The sequence below is a fragment of the Aedes albopictus genome, chromosome 2 (genome assembly GCF_035046485.1).
Source record: "Aedes albopictus strain Foshan chromosome 2, AalbF5, whole genome shotgun sequence".
NCBI lineage: Eukaryota > Metazoa > Arthropoda > Insecta > Diptera > Culicidae > Aedes > Aedes albopictus.
Genome location: NC_085137.1, coordinates 413,514,403 through 413,538,162, shown reverse-complemented (window position 1 = coordinate 413,538,162; position 23,760 = coordinate 413,514,403). Strand labels below are relative to the sequence as shown.

Genomic DNA, 23,760 nt, shown 5'->3' with positions numbered 1-23,760 from the left:
ATTCATATACCTTCATGAGCCTTCGTGACCCTTCGTAGACCTTGAGTAACTCTTCACAAATTTTGCGGGTCTTCATTGACCATTGAAAACCTTCACAGTTCATGTATAGATGTGTAGATTTGTCTTTAACATATTTTTGGCGTGCAACTCGTGTAGAGTCCCATTTGAAAAAAAATTTCCTACTTCTAGCCTGGGTGATTGATGGCCAATTGGGGTTACAAAAATTACTTGAAAGCATTCCATCCACGCATCTGTTGATAAATCTCGCTCCCGACAACCAGTTACCCAAAAAGTGTTAATCACATTTGTCAAAAATCTGAAAATCTGATAATTTCATTACCGTTTTTCTCCATCTCAATCCGACATTCCAGGAACCCCAATCAACCGGCTCCCGATCATGGCCAAATCGGTGCTGGACCTGTACGAGCTGTACAACCTGGTGATCGCCCGCGGTGGCCTCGTGGACGTGATCAACAAGAAGCTCTGGCAGGAGATCATCAAGGGACTGCATCTGCCGTCGAGCATTACCAGCGCGGCCTTCACGCTGAGGACACAGTAAGTATCGTTCGTTTCGTATTATCTCTCTCGCTCTCGCTCTTCACTTCATGTCATTTGGTAATGTTACCGGTTGGTTACGCCCGATGAATGGCGTGGACAAATTTCGAGTCGCGGTCGTCGATACTCAACCGGACTGATTAACACACACCGACCGGCGACGAGAAGAATGACAATTTCTGCCCCGGGCCAGCCTGCCGCCGGATGGCTCAATACCGTTCAATAGAAGAACAAAAAGAATGACGAGCGATGTGTCATCATCAGCATCAGCATCACCATTTGTCACCCCGTATTGTCGGCCGCATTGGTCATCTTTGGTGCGGGCGGTGGTGGCGACATCCATTGACGGATGGAAATCAGTTTTCACTTATCAGCAGGGTCAAATGTGTGGCGATAAATGCGTTGTGGAGGTTTTTACGTAACCCAGGAGGAAGAAGATATGTTGATTCAATGAGGAATGCTTCTAGAGGTTCTCGTGGAAGTCGCCGGGGGAATTGAAGTCTAGTTTCGAACAGTTAAATGTCAAAAATACTTTGATTATCATACAACATTATATATCAATTTTGCAAAACGATGTTTTTTCTTCTTTCATATGTATTTCTCATTATTAGAAATTTTGAAACCTTTTCCATGATTATTATTTTTTTTAATTTTTGATAAGAATTAGTTTTGAAAATAATTTAAAATTGAGAATCTCCCCATATTATACAAATTGCAACAACAGTAATGTTCAGGACAGAGACAAGTGACGTTCAGTGTTCTCCAAAGGATATGATCTAATTTCAGACATTCCTTGCTTTAAAATATAACAAAAGAAAAAAAAATTAATAAAAGAAAATAAAAAAAACAACGCTGCATTTTTCAGCAACAGTACAAACCACTGGTTGTCGGAATCAGAGCAAGTAATATTCCAAACTCTTTACAGAAGCTGATCAAACATTAAACTTCCACTTCAAAAAAAAAAGTATTAAAACTAATAACAGAAAGAGAATCACTAGTTGGCCAATTGAAGACAGCGATCAGTAAATTTTCAAGCTTTCCACAGGAAATAATATAGTTTCAGAATTCTTTTACTTCAAACAGAACAACTCCAACATTTTAACAATGACACATATCGCCCTTTTACTGGCATTTTACTAGATTTGCTGGTATGTCTAAAGCATACTGGAAAAACTTGTAATAAGAAGGCACGAAATGTTGCTAATTGACAAATTGAGAGATGAAATTTGTGAAAAAAATCGCGTTCTGGTGGGATTAGAACCCACGACTCCGTATTCGCTAAACCGGTCTAGCGAATACGGAGTCGTGGGTTTGAATCCCACCAGAATGCGATTTTTCATCTCTCAATTTGTCAGTTAGCAACATTTCGTGCCTTTTAATTACAAGTTTTTCCAGTATCCAACATTTTTGGAATAAATTTTTAAAAAAATACATGTCATGTATGTACAATGTTAAAGAACAGGCTGAGAACCACTGGTTTGCGGGTTCAGGACAGAGACAAGTAAGCTTCACAATTTTTGACAAGAAATGATCTTATATGCAGCTCAACATAATCATAATTCCAAAACTCTCGGAAAATTTGGAAAAAATGTTAATTTACGCTTTTTTTTAATAATATAGCAACAGTAAGAGAACCATTGGTTGGCAGATTCAGAACAGAGTCTAGCAACATTCCAAATTTATCGCAGGAAATGGTAAAGGTTTCATTTTTTCACAAAAATAACAACTTCAAAAGTCTTGAAATTTTTTTTAAAAAAATATGAAAATTTACATTTTTGTTACAATTTTTAGCAACAGTAAGAGAACCACTACTGGTTGGCGGATGAAAAATAGAGACAAGTAACCAAATTCTCCGCAGGAAGTGATCTAGTTTAAGGCTTCCTTCACTTGAAAAAGAAACATTTTTTTACAATATAGCAGCAGTGAGAGAAACATTGGTTACCGGATTCAGATCAAAGACTAGTAACGTTCCAAATTCTTCGCAAGCAATGTGTAATTCAGGGATTTTTTGCTTCACAAATATCTCCAACAAACAACTCCAAAACTTCCGAAAAAAAATGAAAAATTACAGTTTTAATACAACTTTCAATAACATTAACACAATCCACGCACTTCTGCACAGCGTGTTGTTAAATGATTATTATATGATATTCGGGCCCCAGCTGTCGATTTTGATTCTTTTGCACCAAAATGAAGATAATTACTTATTTTCTTCGAATAGTACTCGAAATTTTGAAAACTGTTCCGAGAAAGTACTGGCGATCAGACAAAATTTGTTATTAAAAATATAAAATAATAAATAAAAATAAAATAAGCCTAACGGTTTCGGTAAAGTATTACCGAAGTCCGTGATTTTTTCTAAGTTTATAAGTTCTCCGCAGCATATTATTCATTTTAAATCTTCCATAACCCATAAAATTTCAAATTCAAAATTTGGAAAAACTTTTAAAATAAAAAAAAACATGTTTTTATGAAACTTCCAGTAACAGTAAGAGATCCACTACTTTATGGATTCAGGACAGAGACTAGTGACGTTCCAAGTTTTCCTCAGGGAATAATCAACTTTTGAGCTTTCTTCACCCTAAACAAGCATACAACTTCAAGCAACAGTGAGAGAACCACGAGTGGGTGGATTCAGGACAGGGACAAGCGAAGTTCACAGTTCTGCACATCTCCACAGGAAATTATTTAATTTAAGCTTCCTTTATTTTAAAAAAACACTTCCAACACTTTCAGAAAAAATAGAATAATATATTCGTCTCATTAAATTTTCAGCGGTTCTATTAAAACTATTCTCGTCGCAGATGGACTTAATGTTTATAATAATATAGAAGTAATCACAATATTTTACTTAATTTTCACTAATCAGATTTATTTAAAATTTCAGCAATTCGTTTAAAAATTCTGTCAGTAGTTCCTTTGGGAATTTTCTCGGCATTTCAATTGAAAATTGCTCTAAAAATTCCTGCACCCATTCCTCTGGGAATTCCTTTGGCAACTTATTGCTCAATTTATTAGGAAATTTATCATTCAATGCATGTGAGAAATCGATTGGCAATACCTTAGAAAATTAATGCAGAAATTACTTTAGCAATACCTTCTATATTTAATTTTGATTTGTTTTTTATTCAATTTCATTTAGACTTCCTTCGGCAATTTCTTTAAGAAATCTTTCGGCAATTGCTTCAGTAATGCTTCTGTGAATTCTCACTGTAAAATTTTTCAATAATTACTTTTGAAACTTCTACGGTAATTCCTCTTGATTCGGTAATAACATTAGGAATTTCATCGGAAATTTCTCAGAGAATTCTTTTGGATGCTGCTTCGGTTATCTCTCTGGAAATTCCATGAGCAATTCTTCGATAATTCCTACCGCATTTTGACAGCTATTTCATTAAATGCCTGTTGTAATTTCTTCTGCAGCTGCTTTGACATCTTTTTTGGGAATTGTTTCAGTAATTATCTTCAAAATTTCTCGAAAATTTCTTTGGTAACGCTTTATTATTTTTTAAATTATTTTCTTCTCTTATTCATTTTGATTTTTTCTAAACTTTGTTTGGAACCTTCTTTAGCATTTTGTTTTTGGGAATTGATGTCCAATTTTTAAGGAATTATTGTTTTCTATTTTTTTTCTTTGGAATTTTGTTTGTAAGTTTCTTTGGCAACACATTTGTAAATATTTTTTTGTTTTTTAATTTTTTTTTAAATATTCCTTGATGGATACCTTTGATTCTCTGTTTGGTACATTTATTGGTTAATTTCTCATACAATTTCCTTGAGAAATCAGTCGGTTTTGCCTTTGGACATTTATTAAGAAATGACTTTGGGAATTTCTTCAGTAATTCCTTTCAAAATTTCTCAACCAACTTCATTGGGAATTCCTTCGAAAATTTGTGAGCGGAATCTTTCTGCAATTCCTGCTGCAATCTTTTTATAGGGTATTGGTTACCTTATTAAGCATGTGGCTCCCATTTTCATCCTATGAAAAACAAAGGAATGAAACGCTGTTTGTTTTGTTTCTTATTTTTGTATTTTTTGTTAGAATTGAGCACCCATGAAAACAAAAAGAACGGAATCAATCGGTGCCGTAATCGCTTGTTTTCGAATAGGATGAATATGGGAGCGTGAGATTACTGATGGAACACATACCCTATTCCCTACGTAAACTTCTTCGGTACTTACTTTGCAAACTAGGTAGTTTCTCTGAAAATCGATTCGCTTATTACGATAGGAATTTCATCGGAAATTTCTTCGAAAATTTCTCAAGGAAATCTCTTTGGAAGCTTCTTTGGTTATCTATCTATAAATTCCATCAGCAATTTCTTTTAATATTCCTTCTGTTTTTTACGGCATTTTTATCGTGAATTCCTGTGGAAAATTTAATTAAGCTTTTTCAGGAATTCCTTTTGCAATTATTTTGCCAGTTGCTTTGATTGCTTGGCAATATTGTTTTTAAAATTTCTAAAGCAATTGGTTTGGGGCTTCCTTCCGTCATTCTTCCGATATATTCTTTGAGAATTCCTTCGGAAATTTCTTTGTAAATGCCTGCAGTAACATGTTTGGAAATTTATTCTGCAACTGCTTTGAAATATTTTCTGGCAATTTCCTTGGGAATTGTTCCAGTAACTATCTTGAAATTTCTTTCGATAGCGCTTCCTGATTTTTAAAAATTGATTCTTGCCGAAGATTCATTTAGATTTTTTTCAAAACTTTCTTTGGAAACTTGTTGGCATTTTTTTTTTTTTGGGAAATGATATGACCATTTACTCTGAAAATATTATTTTGATTTTTTTAGGAATTTCTTTGATAACTTTTGTAAACTACCTTGGATACCTCATTGATAATTTTTTCAGCCATTCCTTTAGAAATTTTCTTGGCAACCTGTTTGGTAAATATATTAGTAAATTTTTCATGCAATTCCTATGGAAAATCGGCAAAGCTTTTGGATTTTTTTCCAGAAATGAATTATCTGATAGGAATTTCTCAAGTAATTGTTGTGTGGGCTTTCGTTCGCTATTCATCCAGTATTTTCTTTGAAACTTTTTTCTGCAGCTAATAAGACATCAACGCCAGTAGTTTCCCTGACAATTGATTTAGTTTATATTTTCAAAACTTCTTAAAAGCTCCTTTGGTAACATTTACTTTTTTTTTTTTTTTTTGATTCCTTCGGTAATTCATTGGTTTTTTTTTTTTCTTAAAACTATCTTTGGAAACTTTCTTGTTAATTTTTTGTTATGAGATTGATTTGACCTACTCCTCTGGAAATGTTTTCTTAATTTCTTTGGGGATTCTTTTGGAGACCTGTTGAGAAGTTTAATCAGATCAACATTGAAAATTTCCTGGGGTATTGTTTCGGAATTTTCTTCAGCCATTCCTTTCTCAGGAGACGAACCAGCCAAGGGCTGAAAGTCTCTGAAATAAAGATAAATCAATCAATTAAATTCCTTTCTGATGCGTTTGGCAACCTGTTTGGGTTATTTATTTGGAAATTTCTCATGCATTTACTTTGGTAAATCGATCGGTATTGGCTTTGGAAATTTATTTCGAAATGACTTAAGGAACTGCTACGGATATCTTAACCTACTCTTTCGATATTTTTTTTCGGAAATTCCTTTGGAAATTTCTCAACTAATGTCAATGGGAATTCTTTCAAATTTTTTTGTAGGAATCTTCCAACAATTTCTTCAGCAATGATTTAGTATATTCCCTCTTCAAATTCTATAATAACATTAGAAATATCATCGGAAATACCATTCACAATTTCTTAGGTAAATCTGTTTAAAGCTTCTTAAGAAATTTCTAGAAAATTATTTCTACATAATTCTACGCCAATTCCATAAAAAAATCCTTTGGGGTATTTTATTTCACTTTTCTCCACAATTTTTTTTGAAAAATTCCTTGGGCAATCACTCGGCAATTCCTTTAAAATTGTCTGAAGAAATTATATTTGGGGTACCTACCGCTTTTCTTTTGGTATATTCTCTGAGAATTCCTTCGAATTTTTTGTGTAAATACATACCTACAGTAACTTTTTTGAAAATTTGTCCTACAACTTCTTAGAAATCTTTTTCGGCAATTTTGGAAACTTCTCTGTTTTTCTTTTCAATTTTCTTCGGTAACTTCTTTTAATTTTTTTTTATCAAAACGAGAAAATTTTTTGCGGCATTTTTTCTGAATTTCTGGAGCACTTCTTTTGTTAAACAAAGTTTTTTCGGCAACATCTTTGGAAATTATCTTGGGTTTTTCATTAGACATTCTTTCGGCAATTGTTTTGGAAATTTCTCAATTACTCAATTACAATTAAAATTGTAAATTATTGTAAATTGTTTCGGTATATTTATTTTAGGAAATAGATTCAGGTCGGCAACACCTCTTGAAATTGCAGTTCATTTAGAAATCGCAATTCCTTCTGAAATTCCATTGCAAATTTCGACTGGGAATTTATGAATTGCCGAAGCCATTCCCGAGGAATATGCTGAGATAATTGTAGAAGGAATTTCTTTAAAAATGCCTGCGAAATTCCCAAACGAAGGGCTAAGAAACATCCAGATGAATTACCAAACCATTTTCCTAAAAGTATGTAAAATAAAAGTTTAATGGAATAATATCGACGGATTTTTCAAATGGAATGCCCAGGGAATTACTGAATAAATTCACAAAAAAAAATGCCAAAGAAATTCTCATAGGGATTAAAAGAATTTGGAAATTAAATAAAACTGCAAACCAATTTCCAAACAAATTTCCGAAAACAAAATCTAGCAAGTTCCAAACAAATGTTCGGTGAACAGGCGAATAAATTTTCCAAGAAATTCCTAGAAAGAATTCCTATCTATATTTTTTTTTTATAAAATCATTTATAAGCAATGCATTTGATGTCAATCAAATATTTTTAAAGTAGGTAGCTCTGTTAAATAATCTCTGGCAAGAAATTACAACATTCTGTAATAAAGTTGATAACTTTGAATCCGAGGTTATTTTGACCAATAACTGTCACAATATTCTAAGATTGAAAAATAAGGTTTGATCGCGTCTTATTTGAACACATTTTAATTTGACCCCCGCTGATCTGCACATTGTTCAAACTAATAATGTTTCAAACGACATTCTGCTCATGGAAGGGGGTGAAACGGAACGCAGAATCCAAGCAAAACAGCAAATTAAAAAAAAGACACGGACACGTTTAGTACCTCCAGTGAGCTATTCGCTCTTTGAAGGAAGCACGACACTAGACAATGGACTAGCATGCAACGCCCAGTGGCACAGCCGAAAACTTTCCCTGACAGCTGCGGCGGGAATCGAACCCGCGCTCCTAGCATGATTCGACTAAATGCTTGGTGACACTAGCCGCACGACCACGAAGCCACACAAATAAGGTTACTAGCAGTGTGTTTTTCGATACACACAGGGTTACTGGAAGTTCAAATTAAAAATAAACCCCGTTGGTTTGCATGAGGTGTCGTTCAAACCAACGGGGGTAGACGGTAACTGGTATAAATAATAAAATGAAATCAATTCCATAATATGGAGTTCCCAAGCAACACACATGTTATATCCCTTTCGTGACGGAGCGCAAAAAAAATGAAATCTCCATACAAATGGCTCAACTTTGGCTCTCCAGAACTCTAAGATTTCTCAACAAAACAACAATTATTTTGCATCATTTGAAAGAACTACTCTTTATCTTTCGATTTCTAGCTTTGACTACCTAGACAAATCGGAAATAAAAATTATGCGACAGACAAAACTTTTTCGTGTTTTACGGTTTTTGTCCACTTTTTGTTTACCTTGTTGTGGTAAATCTCACAGGCAACGTAAACAAAAGTTTGTTTACACACAAACAAGTTTTAGTAATAGCTGAATTTTTGAAACAGTTTACATCACATAAAACAAAATCTAAACAGATGAAAAAAATATGTAAAACTGCTACCGCTCAACAGCACAATTGTGCTGGTTCGTCACGAAAGGGATATAGAAGTTACGACAGCGCAAGTTTTGGTTGTATAAAAGTTTATTTGACGTAATTTCAGCACAATGTTAGAATTACGTCAATTTAACTTTTATACAACCAAAACTTGCGCTGTCGTAACTTTTATATAACATGCGTGTTGCTTGGGTTACAGCATCCAAATGATTGCCCAAGTAACCACGATGCTGAAGCCTTATTGCATGCAGATATACGGTGTACTTAGAGCAATCATTACTTTACATGCAAACTTAAAGTTGATTTTAAGTGGAAATGGGCAGTTATGCGACTGCTTCAAGATTATACCAGTATAATCTTAATTTGATTGTATAATTGCCCACTTCCACTTTAAATCAATCTTAAGTTTGCATGTAAAGTAATGATTGCTCTAAGTACACCGTATATCTGCATGCAATAAGGCTTCAGCATCGTGGTTACTTGGGTGGTTCGATGATCTTTTTTGAGAATGATCGTCACCCTCGAACACATCCAATAAATAACCAAACCGTTCAAACATGTGACATCATTCGATCAAAAATGTTTACAATCAAAACCGCACGTTCCACCGAAGCGTTGTTTCCTCCCATGTTCTTCCTCGCTTGTTTCATCAACCAACCGCCCGCCGTCGCACCGCCTTGCAGTCTCCTGGTTCTTTGTGGCATGTTGTTTGATTGTCACGTAAAAGATTTTTATTTGAACAATTCGCGTGTAAGATTGGTTGTTGTCGTTGTCACCACGAGGTGCCACGCAAATGTCGCGCTGGTCGTCGTCGTCGTCGTCACTGAATCATCATCGAAAACGTTTCCACCGAGGGAACGATACAAGACCGGTGGAGTTTCGTTATTGGGTTGTATATTTCTTTATCGAATCAATTCACCGGTTTCACCGGTGAATCGAGACGTATTCGGTACGTATACGAGGCATTGCGAGGAGAGGAATAAATTCAAACAATCACTTAACTGTTCAAACAACAGGTAATGTGTGATCCCGCAGAGCGAGTCAATGCTTGTAGTTAACTTTTGAGTAGGGTGGATCAACCACAGGTGAAAATGTAGGTTTCTGAACTGAGTTATGGACAAATGAGTCAAACGATTACCAGGTGATCGAACACATTCTTGGTAGCAAACTTTACTGTATCCGACATTTTCGGTTCGCTTCTTGTAAAGTTGAGATGATGGATATTGGAGGACAATAATTGCAAACGTAGATTGCATGGTGATTGCGGTAGATTCTGTAGACCTTTGAAGTCCTGAACTCCAGGACACTTTGCATACCATACAATGTCGTACAACCTCAGAAAATAATTTCGGAGTACTATGGATAACAATGACCTATTATCACCAACGTAGATGGCATAGTGATTGCGGTAGAATCTGTAGACTTTGAAAGTTCTGAACTCCAGGACATTTTGCGTACCTTACCTTACTATGTCGTATACCCTCAGAGAGATATTCCCGTAATACTTCGGAGTGCCATGGATAACAGTGACCGATAACCGCTAACGTAGATTGCATGGTGATTACGGTAGATTCTGTAGACCTTGAAAGTCCTGAATTACTGGATACTTTGCATACCATACAATGTCGTAGAACCTCATAAAGATTTTCATGTAACATTCCGGAGGCCCATGGATAACAATGACCGATAACCGCTAACGTATATTGCTTAGTGATTGCGGTAGATTCTGTAGACTTTAAAAGTCTTGAACTCCAGGATATTTTGCGTACCTTACAACGTCGGAAAACCTCAGAAAGATACTCTCGTAACGTTTTGGAGTAGCATGGATGACAATGACCGATAATCACCAACGTAGATGGCACGATTATTGCGGTAGATTCTGTAGACCATGAAAGTCCTGAACTCCTGAACTCCAGCGTACCTTACAATGTCATACAACCTCAGAAAAATTTTCTCGTAATATTTCGGAGTACCATGGATAACAATGACCGATAATCACCAACGTAGATGACATGGTAATTGTAGTGGATTCTGTAGACCTTGAAAGTCGACAACCAGATTGAATATCTATTTCGACACTAAGTGAAGAAAACTTGAAACTAACCCACTTTTGCATACCATCGTACCCAAGTAACCATTAGCACGATATTTCCCCTTTTTTGGTTCACAAGGTTATTAAGCGGCCAATATAGAGCGTGTCAGCTTCTTATTAGCATTATATTAGTCCTTAGGTGAATTACAGGGGGTGGCCAAAATGTTTGGGATAGGCAACTTTTTTTCTCTTACAAAAAAGTTCAACATGCTAAAACTTTTCATTGAGTGCATCAAAAAATCTCAAATTTTGACTCTTTGTCAACCTTATATGTGCATCATTGGTACACATTTGGGCTCGATTGATTAATTTTTCGCAAAGTTAGAACCGATCGGGTAAAACACTATTTTTTTAGACAACTCATTTTTGAGCTGTCATAACTCGGAAACGAGGGAACCGAATTGAAAGACATTTTGAACGTACACTAACAATATGTAAATGCTTCACAAACTATTAAAACATCATCTCTCCACCTGCACGGTTATCTCAGGAAGTAGTTTTTGTAAGTGAGAAGGGGAAAATAGTCGCATGATCTTCTCTTATGATATGGAACGAGCTCACCAATTTACATCCGTCCCCTGGAAATCAAGCAGCTTGCGACACATTGAAATATTTAAGGTCGATTTTTTTGCCTGACTTGTGTGGGCCACCCTACGACGACAACTTCTTCAATTTTTCGCTAGGTCTCACGGTTGTTGCTGCATATGCAGCAAGTGCGAGTGGGTTTCACAGATCGATGGCGTTGTCCGCCACCGGAATGGGGTAGGTCCAAATTGGAAACCACTTGGAAAGAGTCCACTGACTGTGAGTCAATGAATGTGAATAAATAATTCATTTTCTATCAATTTAGTACGAGGTGGACCACGGCAATAGACTAGTCCAAGTGTTTGAACATAACCTGTTATGGTTTTGTTGTTCCCATCTATTCGGGTTATGCAGAACAAACTATCAATCTGTAAGCTATGGCTCAGCAACAGTCTTTATGTTGACGAACAACCGCAGTTTCATCATACAATTTCCCTTAACCCGACCAGTCTAACGAACCATTATCGTCTCGAAGGTTTTGCGTCTATAACTGATAATGGTGAATTAAGGTCCAAACCGTCCATAACTCATACACACAAAGTGGGTCCGGTTTGTTCGATAATATTTAAAAATTTGAATACTCAAATATTATCCGCTCCGGTGTTGATATCGTGTTACGTTCCAGTGTGTGTACCAAAGTCATTGTAATTGATGTTTTGTGTTGGTAATTAGTGACGGGCAAGCACCTCACGACGAGATAGCTCGCATCGTAAGACTCATCGGGGCAACGTGTACACGATGGATCCAAGTGGGACCCCAAGTGAAACTCTGCCAGTCAGTGGACTGAGCTGGCTAAATTAATGGCCAGGGCAAACATAGACCCATGGGCAATTGCGCGTTGATTGCACTGCCGCGGCCGCGGACACAATGTTGCATTTAATTTCGAAATCATATGCAAATAATCGGCCGGATCCATTTCACAGCCGAGTTGCTCATGCTCGGTGCGCCGGTTTATTGCTGCGCCATTTTTCACGATTTGAAATCCGTCTACATGTGTGTTGCCGTGTGGCTCTCTAAGTAATATACATATTAAGAACTGATGCGATGCGATGGTGGGATGACGCCATCTTAAGCGTTTGACGGTGGACCCCGTCCACCTCCCTATCTACCGCCCACTCGGTGCCCATCTTACTAGTTCGGTTCGAAGTGAAACGCGACTCGAAAGCGAAATAAGTCAATTAATTCATCAAGATGTCGTCGTCGTCGTCGTCGACGTGATCCTCGTCATTCGTCAGACTTTTGCCGGGACTGCTTGATAAGCGATCCGTGCGCTCAGTGCTGGGGTGAGATGGAGGGTACAGATATGTAGGGAGGCTGGGATAAAATACACCGTTGCTGTAAAATTATTCATGTTATTATTTTTTCGACATTCTTTTTCTATAATTACTTCTAAACGGGAGCAGGCCGTTAGGCCGAAAGCCGTTAGGCCGAATGCCGTTAGGCCGAAGGCCATTAGGCCGAATGCCGTTAGGCCGAAAGGGTCGTTAGCCCGAAAAGTCGTTAGGCCGAAAAGTCGTTAGGCCGAAAGAGTCGTTAGGCCGAATGGGTCGTTAGGCCGAATGGGTCGTTAGGCCGAAAGGGTCGTTGGGCCGAATAGGTTGTCACGTTTTATATTGCACAAAACGAAATAAACATGAGAAAAGTCGACATCATTGGGCAACTTTGGGAGAAATCAATTGAGGAGGCGAAGTAGAAAAGGTTTATAAGACAGCATCTCGAAAAAGCTTATTTTTAGTTAGAAACAAAGAGTTATGGTGAACGGGCACAGCCAAAGCTATCGACAGGATAAAGATATTCAATACAGTATTATGGCGCCAGCATCAAACCGAATAGCGACGTTTTGACTAGCGACACTTTTCGACTAGCGACACTTTTTTTCAGTTCCGGGTGTAGAGCGCTGTGTGCGTTCAATGATGCACTATCATGATATACATCACTTCCGATGTATGTTGTAAACAATCCAAAATTAGCAAAAATATTTTTCTCAAAAAAAGTTTTTTGATTTCCAACCGAATCCATAATAACATTGTCAACATACATAAATATACTACTTGCAAATGAATGTAATACAAATCAAAAAGGCTATTATACCTAACCTAAAAGCATCAACATCGTTATGCTTTTCATTCTACCATGAGCAGCATACAAAAAAGAAAACAGCGCAAAGCGAAAAACTGTCAGCATAAGTGGTTAAGATCAAATATAGCATTTCAGCTATGAAATTTATCATCGGGGATTTGTCCTTCTTTTAAACATAGGCTGTTCTTTGTAGTTTTAATGTTCTACTCACTATAAGCATTGCAGCAATTAAATTTTTCATCGGAGATTTTTCCTTCTTTTGAAAATAGGCTCTTCTTTCTAGTTTAACTATTCTACTCATTATAAATATTTCAGCCATAAAGTATTTCATCAGAGTATTTCCTTCTTCTGTACATAGGCTTTCTTCTATTCTAACAGTTATACACACTATAAGCATTACAGCTTTTAAATCTTTCATCGGGGATTTTTTCTTCTTCTAAATATAGGCTCTCTAATTTTAGTGTTCTACTGAGTATGATCATTACAGCAATTAATTTTTTCATCAGAGATTTTTCCTTCTTTTGAAAATAGGCTGTTCTTTCTAGTTTAACTATTCTACTCATTATAAGTATTACAGCCATCAATTTTTGCATAAGAGTTTTTCCTTCTTCTGTACATAGGCTTTTCTTCTAGCCTAACTGTTATACTCACTATGAACATAACAGCTTTTAAATTTTTCATCGGAAATGTTTCCTTCTTTTGAAAATAGGCTGTTCTTTTTTTTATGATAAAGATTCATTTTCATCACAGTTCCTTCTTCTTCTGAACATAGGCTGTTTTACTCATACGTATTATAGCTATCAACTTTTTCATCTGAAATTTTACATCTTCTAAACTCTTTCTAGTTTAACTGTTCTGTTTCACGGCGGTAGTCTACTGCTGCTCTTTCTAGATTAAATATTTTACTCATTATAAAGGTTACAGCCCTCAACAGAGTTTTAAAAAAAACTTTTTCATCGAAGATTTTTCCTTCTTTTAAACATAGGCTGTTCTTTCTAAGTTTTAAAGAACTCGATTAAATTGCACTTAATCTTGTTAATCATGCTCGGACTGGAAATATGAATTTGTTCCCAGTGTAACTATAATTTAGACTTTAAAACCGCGAAAAACTATTAGTTGTTCATTTAATTAATCATTCAAAGCCAACCAAAATTTCAAGGTTGAAGACCGTTTCCCTCAAACATTAAACAGTTTTTTACAATCGAGTTGCCTAAGCAAACCATTCAACCTTACAGCTCATTTGGCCTAGTAACCAGTTCGTCCTAGCGACCCGACCCATCCGGCCTAATGGCATATTCGGCCTAACGACCCTTTCGGCCTAACGACCCTTTCGGCCTAACGACCCTTTCGGCCTGACGACCCATACGGCCTATCGACCCTTTCGGCCTAACGACCCTTTCGGCCTAACGACCCTTTCGGCCTAACGACCCTTTCGGCCTAACGACCCTTTCGGCCTAACGGCATTCGGCCTAACGGCATTCGGCCTAACGGCATTCGGCCTAACGGCCAAATAGATCAACTAAATTTTAATCTTAATAAACGAAGCTAAACAAGCTTTGTTGTCGTTTGTCAACTTAAACGACTTCCATTTTTGGAAATTTTGGAAAATTGAACATATTTTTGACTTACTTTACCGGTCAGACTAAGACTTGAGTGACCTCTGTTGTACATAGGAATCGTCTCCATTCTACCCGGTCCATAGCTGTGGGTCTCCAGTTCTGCACTCTGCGAAGGATCCGCAGATCGTCTTCCACTTAATCGACCTACCTAGCTCGTTGCGCATCTCGTCGTCTTGTACCGGTCCGATGACTCTCGAGAACCATTTTAGTCGGGTTGCTATCGGACATCCTGATGACGTGACCCGTCCAACGTAGTCTTCTCGATTTTCGCGTTGTGAACGATTGTTGGTTCTCTCAGCAGCTGATGCAGCTCGTGGTTCATTCGCCTTCTTCAAGTGCCGTCTTCCATCTGCACTCCGCCGTAGATGGTACGCAACACCTTCCGTTGGAAGGATCTAAGGGCGCGTTGGTCCTCTGCTCGTAGGGTCCATGCTTCGTGCCCATAGACGACTACCGGTCCAATATTTAAGCGTTTTGTAGATAGTTAACTCCGTGTGACGGAGAACTTTGTTCGATCGTAGAGTTCTGCGGAGTCCAAAGTAAGCTTGATTTCCTGGCGCAATGCGTCTCTGAGTTTCTCTGCTGGTGTTGGCAGTCAGCAGTGAGCCCAAGTACACGAATTCTTCAACCACCTCGATTTCATAACCGTCGATATAAATTCGGGATGGTGGGCGCGGTGATTCTTCCCTGGAGCCCTTTGCCATCATGTACTTTGTCTTCGACACAATAATAACTTATCCGATTCACCTGGCTTCACTCTTTAGTCAGATGTACGTTTCCGCCATCGTCTCAAATTTACGAGCTATAATATCAATATCATAGGCGTAACAAAGCAACTGAACGGACTTTGTGAAAATCGTTCCACTCGTGTTTATCCCCGCTCTCCTAATTACACCCTCTAAAGCAATGTTAAACAGCAAGCACGAAAGACCATCACCTTGCCGTAACCCTCTGCGAGATTCGAAGGGACTCGAGAGTGTCCCTGATACTCGAACTACGCACATCACTCGATCCATCGTCGCCTTGATCAACCGTATCAGTTTATCCGGGAATCCGTATTCGTGCATAATCTGTCATAGCTGGTCTCAATTGTCTATCTCACGAGTGTCGTTTTATCAACGACTGTATTCAAAACGGACAATTATTTTTACCTGAAAGGCGACGGACGTGCAGTTCGCATTCATGTGACACGACAGTCTTCTACAGGCAAGAAAAAAAATGTAGCGATGTTTCCTGGAGGTTGACCGGATACTCCTTCTGGATTTCTCTCAAGAGTCCGTCCAGAAGGATTCCCTGATTTGCTCCCAGACTTCCTTCTGTGATTTCTGAGAGCAGTTTCTGGAATTTCTATCAAACATTCTTCCAAAGATTTCTTCAGGAGTTTTTCACGGAGCTTCTGCTGGATACCTCCCGGTATATCGGAGTATCTCGAGGGATTTCTCCCGAGGTTCTTCAGGGATTTCTCTTAGTGGATTTCTGAGGAAGATTTCCATTACCTTCTCCAGGGATTTTTGCAAGACTTTCTGTAGAAGTTCTTCCAGGGATTTCTCCCAAAGAATTTTCACGGATTTTTCTTGGAGTTTCTTCCGGCTTTTCGCCCGTAGTTTTTCGGAAAATTGCATTCAAAGGTTCCTAGGGGTTTTTCTTTCAATGGAATTACTTCGGGAGGGATTACACATCCAGGTGCAAATAGAGATGAATGTTTGCACCACGGAAAACAGTGCATAACTTTTGATTGCACGCTTCAAAATGGCTAATTTTTCAACCAGCATACAGTATGTTATGTGCAAATGATGCCATACAAATTTCATTAGAATCGATGAAATATTGGCGGAGATATCTCCGACGCGAGAATATAAGATTTTGGGAATCTTTGAACTAAGCTGGATGTGTCGCCCCCCTTGAACTCTTATATTTTCACCCATGATTACTCCCAGAAATTTTTCTGAGTTGCCCCTGTTGTTCTCGGAATTTCTGCAGAAGCTCGTTTTGCTATTTCTCCAATACAACTTCGCAGAGTTCCTCGTGAGATTGCACCAGGATTCCTTCCGATATTTCTACGGCAGTTTTTGTAGAGTCATGGAAAATCCCGGCAAGAACTCCCGGAATATTTGATTATTAGAGAAATCAATAAAGAAGCACCCAAAGAAATTTTGGGAAAACCTGCGAAAGAAAGCTAGGGAAGGCAACAGCAAATAATCTAAAAAAAAAACGTGAGAAGAACTCCAAGAGAAATAAGAGTTATTGTAGAAATCTCAAAAGCAACTCTAAATGAACTTTTGAATAAATCTTGGAAGAAAGTCCAGATTAAGCTTTGAAACTCTGAAAGGCCTTTTCCGGAAGAACACAGGAAAGAGTATTCGAAAGAAAGTTACCGGAGAAACTCCAAGTTAAGCTTCAGGTGGAACTAAAAGAGACTCTAGAACTCTAGACAAAAGCTCATGGTGGGTTTTTGAAGAAATTGCTGGATAATTATCTTAAGGATTCAACTGTCGATGTATGCTTGGCTTTCATGACATATTGTAAATACGCCAAACACAGTCAACAAGCGCACAGATACAAGCAACTTGAGCAATACGTAAGCCAGCGTACTGCACACACTAAGAAACAATACACGAAGCGCGGCCGTCCAACAGGCAGACGTATCGTTACAACAAGAGTCAATGTAACAAGAGTAATAGTGGCACCAAACCGCTCCTGCGGCGTAAGTAGACAGGATGATAAACAGTTCGTCTTGAAAGCATGTTCGTCCGTTACTCATGATTCTTGTTGCAGCGATACGTTCGTCTGGAACAAATTCGGCCTATGATGTGGGCCTAAATATGTTACGAGAACACGGAACATAGTTAGTGAGTAACATACAGGTTACTAAAATAAATTGATCATTGTTCATATATTCCTTGAGAAGGCTGAATAAATGTGATCCGTTTTTTGAACGATTCCTTCCAAGACTGAAAGCCATAACCTCCAAGCGTTATAAAAGAAACTACGAGAGAGTCTCGTGAGGGACTCTGAGAGCAATTTCAGGAAAACCAGTGTTAGAAATTCTAGGAGAAAATCCTGCAGAGAACTCATAGAAGAGCTTCGGAAGAAATCCTGGGAGTTCAATAGAAACCCAAATAGAAGTTTGGGAAAAAATCAGGAAGGAGTTTCTTGATGATGTTTTACACCAAGATTTATCCGCGTCTGCCTGTAGTTTGCAGCATTTTATGAAATTCGTCGGATTTCCAGAAACATCTGCTTGATTTTGGAGCTATCCAGATATTTATTGATTTACATTGCATTTAAAAAAAAATCATTTACATATAGAAATCTAAAACTTCTACACGGAACCACAAGCTTCCAATTCCAATAAGACGTAAAAAATGTTCATATTGACAGTGAAAACTGTCTACACTTGTTACTACATGCATGTAGTCAAAAGCTCATGTTTGAAATAATTAAATACTGCATTTTCGAAAACGTTTTCAAACAATGCAGTAAAGTCTGTGGCTTTTGCTGCAAGTAGTAATGTTTGCTACTTTTTATTTACACGACACTCTAAGCAGTGCCTGGCATGACGGGCAAAGTGAGAGAGTATACCATATAGACAAAGCGCACTGCGCAAAGCGTGTGCGCTCATACAGAGATTTGCAACACGAATACAATTTGTGACACCGTGACATGTTTGTACTAATTCATATGCATTGTTTAACATACCGTTATACGTACCTTCCCGCAGCTTGAGCTGAAGAAAACAGTCATGAAAATCTTTGAATAAGTGTAATCAGTTTCGTACCTTTTAATTCCGCCCTATGTTGCTTATCCTTTGACAGATACGCGTATTTCGACTACCACTTGTAATCTTCCTCAGTGTCAGTAATCAAGTGGATAACTGACACTGAGGCAGATTACAAGTGGTAGTCGAAATACGCGTATCTGTCAAAGGATAAGCAACATAGGGCGGAATTAAAAGGTACGAAACTGATTACACTCATTCAAAGAGGGTATTCTGCTTAGAGGGTTCGAAAAGTCGGTACGAGAGTCATGAAAATGTTTCGCGGCACTTGGTGTAAACACTGCACTGTAAACAATATTTTATGTGGTGCAGTTTACTAATTGGGTAAGAGCAGAGCTCGTAGCAGGCTGTGCGCGCGAGCAGCTACACGGAGAGACGAAACTACCCAAAAGTGAGTTCTTTCCACCCAACTTCGGGGTTGCGTGCGTCAAGCCAATTTTGAGTTGATGAAATCGATGTTTTTGTTGGGTTGTTCCCGCTTGCTTCCATGTGAAAAAAAATACCTAATTTTAAGTTTTTTCCACCTAACCGAAATTTTGACTAGGTTGTATTCACTCAAATTTGAGTACTGTGCTAGAAACTCAGTGTTGGCTTGACGCACGGAACTGCAAAAGTTGGGGCGTTTCTCTCTTCACTCTCTGACAACAATAGAAAGAGCGCATGAAAAGGGAGATGAAAAAGGACTCCAAATTGAGTTTAAAAGTACCTAATTTTGAGTTTTTCAGTTTCTCCGTGTACGTTTTCAAAAATGTCTCGCGTTTTCTTTGCTCCGTGTTGTTTTGAAAATGGCCGGCCGAATCGAGAAACGGCCTTCTGCAAATTTTACCTCGGAAAGTGGCAATAAATTGATTTTCGGTGTTCATTCTCATTTGGGGTGCTGGGATTGGTCTTCGGTTTCCCGTGATTTCCGTGTAGTTTTCGGTGATATTGCGGCTGGATGTCTTAACATTTCCACTTACAACACTCAAATTCCCGTGACACCTATGCATGAGAGGACGATACCTAGACCTATACGTATACCTGCAGCTGCAAGTCTGCATCGTTGAAGTGTAGTGTAGAGATCCGGACGACTATGACTACAGTCCGTATCGGGTGTTCTACAAAAGGTTGTCTCGGGAGCGGATTTGCGTCTTGGGATTCTAGGATGACCTGCAGCAGATTGTTGAAAAATTGAGAAAAGCTGGAGGTTTGTAATTGTAGACTCCAGAATAAGAGATTGACTGTTAACAATAATAGTTTATTAGTTTCGTCTTTTTTGAAGGTCTAACGACGAATAATATAAAATTTCTTGTCCTTCAAAGTATCACCTTAGCATAGCCTACTGCTCTGCTACATCTCCCCTTTTAGAAGATGTAGCTGGTAGCTTTCTGGATCGCAATGGTTGGCCCCGATCTGGTTGGGGGTTTACAGGCTTGTCTCTGAATTGGCTTGAACAACTACACCATAATGCTCCATGATAGCTTGTGGTGGAGCTAGCTCAGGTGTGTCTTCGACCTTCGTGTCTTTGGTCTTCGTGAACTACATCGTCTTCAACATCAGGTGTGCTGTTCAAAAGGTTTTTACCATGGTAACTGAATTTATTGACTTGCGAATGATTTTTCAGCATCGAACCGGTAACACAATTGATTTGTAAGTCACCGTATCAGCTTCTCCCGTGATCCGAGGTGCAAGAAAACGTTGTAGTTGACAGATCCTTTTCTATCCTTTTCTATTCCAGGAATCCATGATTTCTTTTATTGGTACTCAGCCTAAACTGTATCAGTAGGTTTAAATTCACGTTACAGCTTATTGGCGGTATACACTGGAATACCCTATTTTGATCCAAAAATCTTTGATCAGCGGTTGGAGATCCGTTTGAAGAATGAATCTTTGTCCGTATAATATGTTGTGAAAACGAGTTACTCCGAAAATTGTGCCACAGCTTCTTTTCCAATCTGTCCATAGCTGGCTTCTGCTGACGTCAATGATCTTGAAGTATGTGCAATAGCTTTGATCTCACCGGATGGAAAGTGATGCATGATGCTCCACGTCCATATTTGGATGCGTCCGCTGCAACAATCATTTCCTTGGTTGGGTCGAAATGAGTCAAGATTGGAGCAAAAAATTAAATCGAGTTTGTCGAATAATTGTAGACACTCTGATGACCAGCTCCAACGAGCGTCCTTCTTTAGCAGGTTATCGAGGGGGCTCTCAGTTCCTTCATCTGCGTCACGAATCGTCCGCAATATTTGATGACTCTTAAGTAAGATCGTGTAACTGATTCACGCCATTCGATGGTGGCATTTGGGAAATCACTAATGTCTTGGATGGATCCGGCCGGATACCGTCTTTTTCTTCCACGTGCAAAAAAATTAAATTCAGGGAGAAAAACTTTGGATTTTTCGTTTAAAGATTCCTTCTTGAAGATATCCTACGAGCTTTTTCCTAAAGATGTCCTTTTTATCCGTCTCTCCTCCGATATATGCATATGAATAAGGTACCGAGGGGGAAAACAGTGTGTAAGCGAAGCAGGAAGCACTGATTCGCTTCACTTCACCCCCCACGATACCACGGTTTCTCGTTCCTTGCTTATGCTTGCACAAAAGGCGGGGACCGGCCGGGGAGGAGTGACGCCGGCCGATCGACTCTTGGTGGATCGTCATCATCGGTTGTTTGGTGGAAAGCGATTGGAGGATTTTACACGTGGTTGAAGATATGTATACGTACGCAAACAGGCCGGAAAGTTGATTGGATTGGAAACCATGCGAGTCCATGACGACGTCTGCGACGATGATGATGCGCGAGATGCAAGGCATAAATTACGAATATGAACCCTTCGAGCCCAGACTGCCGTAGTAGTGCCGTCAGGCTTCAAGCTTCAGGCCGAAGGATTCCACGGGAATGGGAAAGCGGAGTCCGCGCGGAGGCTGCGCCGCGGCAAAATAATGGCTATAAAACCGATTTCAATTCCATCATTTCTGCATCATCTCCTTGAGTGATTATATTTTTTTTCGCCCATGTTCGTCCCGGGCAAATATTAAAATATATGCGCGCATTCATTCGGGATTGGATGACGAGAAACGTCCATCGCGGTACATGCAGCAGTAAGGGCTATCGCGAGCCAGAGCAGCAGCATGGATGATTTATCGTCTTTATACCGCCCTTGTTTTATGTTTTTTAAGTTTTATTCCTCGCTTGTTGTGGCAGTTTTAATGATTATTCCATCAATTCTCCCCGCGAATTACGGATTGCAGACGGGACGCGTTTAATTTGATGTGATGAATTTCTACCATTTTATGGTGGATGTTGACTTGGCGCGGTACAGCTACATACAAAGACATGAAATCATCCATCGTTGCATTTTACTTTTTACATATTTCTTTAATTTTATGATTCTATATTCTAACTGAAATTAACTGAATACTGAACAATCTATCTAAGGTCATGAACAAGAAAGACACTTCTTCTGAGATACGAAAAAACTGCTTTTAATTCATCTTTGAACGTATCAGCTTTAAAAGTCTCGCCGGAATACCATGTTCTTCCGTTATCTGCCAAACTATTTTTTTACAGTTCCATAAAACCTCCACATATCGTTCCGATCCATGCTTTTCGGCGCTTCAACAATCACAATCTCTTCGTACTTCTGTTTCTTGCAGCGTTGGATTCGCCGAACGATACCTATCATCTGTTGCGCTATTGATGTCCCTCTGTTTCATGGATGATCTCGCATAAACTATTGACTTTGTTAGATCCGTCGGTCTCACTTATACCACAGACAAACAGACGTAACTCCTAGAGGAACATAATCAAAAGCTTTTATCCGGTGTCTTTTTAATGAACACACTGCCACTTGTTGGTAGAACCGCGCGAAACACTGTCGGCCATGATGGATTTCGATTTGACGTTTGTCTCACACGCACACTACTACACAACAGAGATGCATTTTGAACGCTCATGAGCTGTGAGCGTGCCAAAAGTGTTCCCTGGAAGCTCTCGAGAGCATGTTCAAAATTTTGAACACAATCTTGATTACTAGATTGAACACAGAGCGGTGTTCAAAATTGACAGGTCAGATGCGTTAGGATTGGGTTGGAAAATTGTAAGTAGCGTTTTATATCGACGAGAAAGAAACATTGCAATGCTTCCGAGCCCCTAATTATCGTTAGGTATGCCTTTCTGATTACAACAGGCCGGGTGAGCTCTTCAATTCCATTACAACGATATTAGCGTACTCTTGGCTGGTTGGGACCATCAGATACGCGGATGGCGTAAGAACCACGCTATAATACCGTTGAACACAAATAGATGTCCGAGCTTGGCCGGGTGTGGTGAGAAAATCCCTTTTATTCGATACTATTCGTGGAGCAGTTAAGCCTCCGTCGGTTGTCTCACAGTGTGGGGCCCACGCATTATGCCGTAATTGCTCGGATATCTTCCAAATAGATTACTAAATAATTGGTTCACACATTCGATTACTTGATCCATCATTTAATTATCGAATCATTTAATTTTAACTTCGAAATTCCTTTTTGCAGTTTGGAGCTAGATCTAGCATATGCAGGAAGAATAGCTGCATGACACATACGCACGGTAGAAACTTGTTGCTATCTGCTACCTGTTGCTACTAGCTACGAAGAGCACTGTGATCAGGCGCTTGAAATGTTTGAACATGAACACGGCTCACGTGAGCACAGCTTTTGAACAGAACATGAACAGAACGCGTTCAAATGCATCTCTGCACACAAATCGACTGTAATTTTCGTTTGCATCATTCAGCAACGTATTCACTGGCAAACGTCAAAGCGATCGAACACTAGCACCTCTGGTGGAAGGATCGCGGAAATCAAATGAAATATGAATTGATCGTTAAATGCATTTGCCAAGCCGTTTTAAAGAGTGTAACGTCTGTTTCTAATATACTTTCGTCTATTCTGTGATGGTGTTGTGTGGCAATTCTTTCGGCTGATAAGTATTGGATGCTGGAATGCCTGGCATTATTGTTTTCCATTAACTCGTGATGGTGGGTACTCGCGCTCGACTACAAAACCATAATGGTCTCATTCATAAGAAAATAAGTCAAAGAAACTTGAAACATGATACAGTTGAACTGTTTATAGCGAATTAAAAAAATGCCTTAACTTGAGGCATT

The 23,760-nt window shown here is 38.7% G+C and overlaps 1 protein-coding gene across 4 annotated transcripts in view; it reads left to right on the top strand.

Annotated features, from left to right (window-relative positions):
• Positions 1–23,760, top strand: part of LOC109417878 (protein dead ringer-like) — a 462,566-nt gene that overhangs the window by 390,144 nt on the left and 48,662 nt on the right. For all 4 annotated transcript variants that reach the window (XM_062853473.1, XM_062853471.1, XM_062853472.1 and 1 more), the window contains exon 6: positions 372–555. In XM_062853473.1, coding sequence (XP_062709457.1) covers positions 372–555 — 184 coding nt within the window. The remainder of the gene's footprint in view (positions 1–371; positions 556–23,760) is intronic.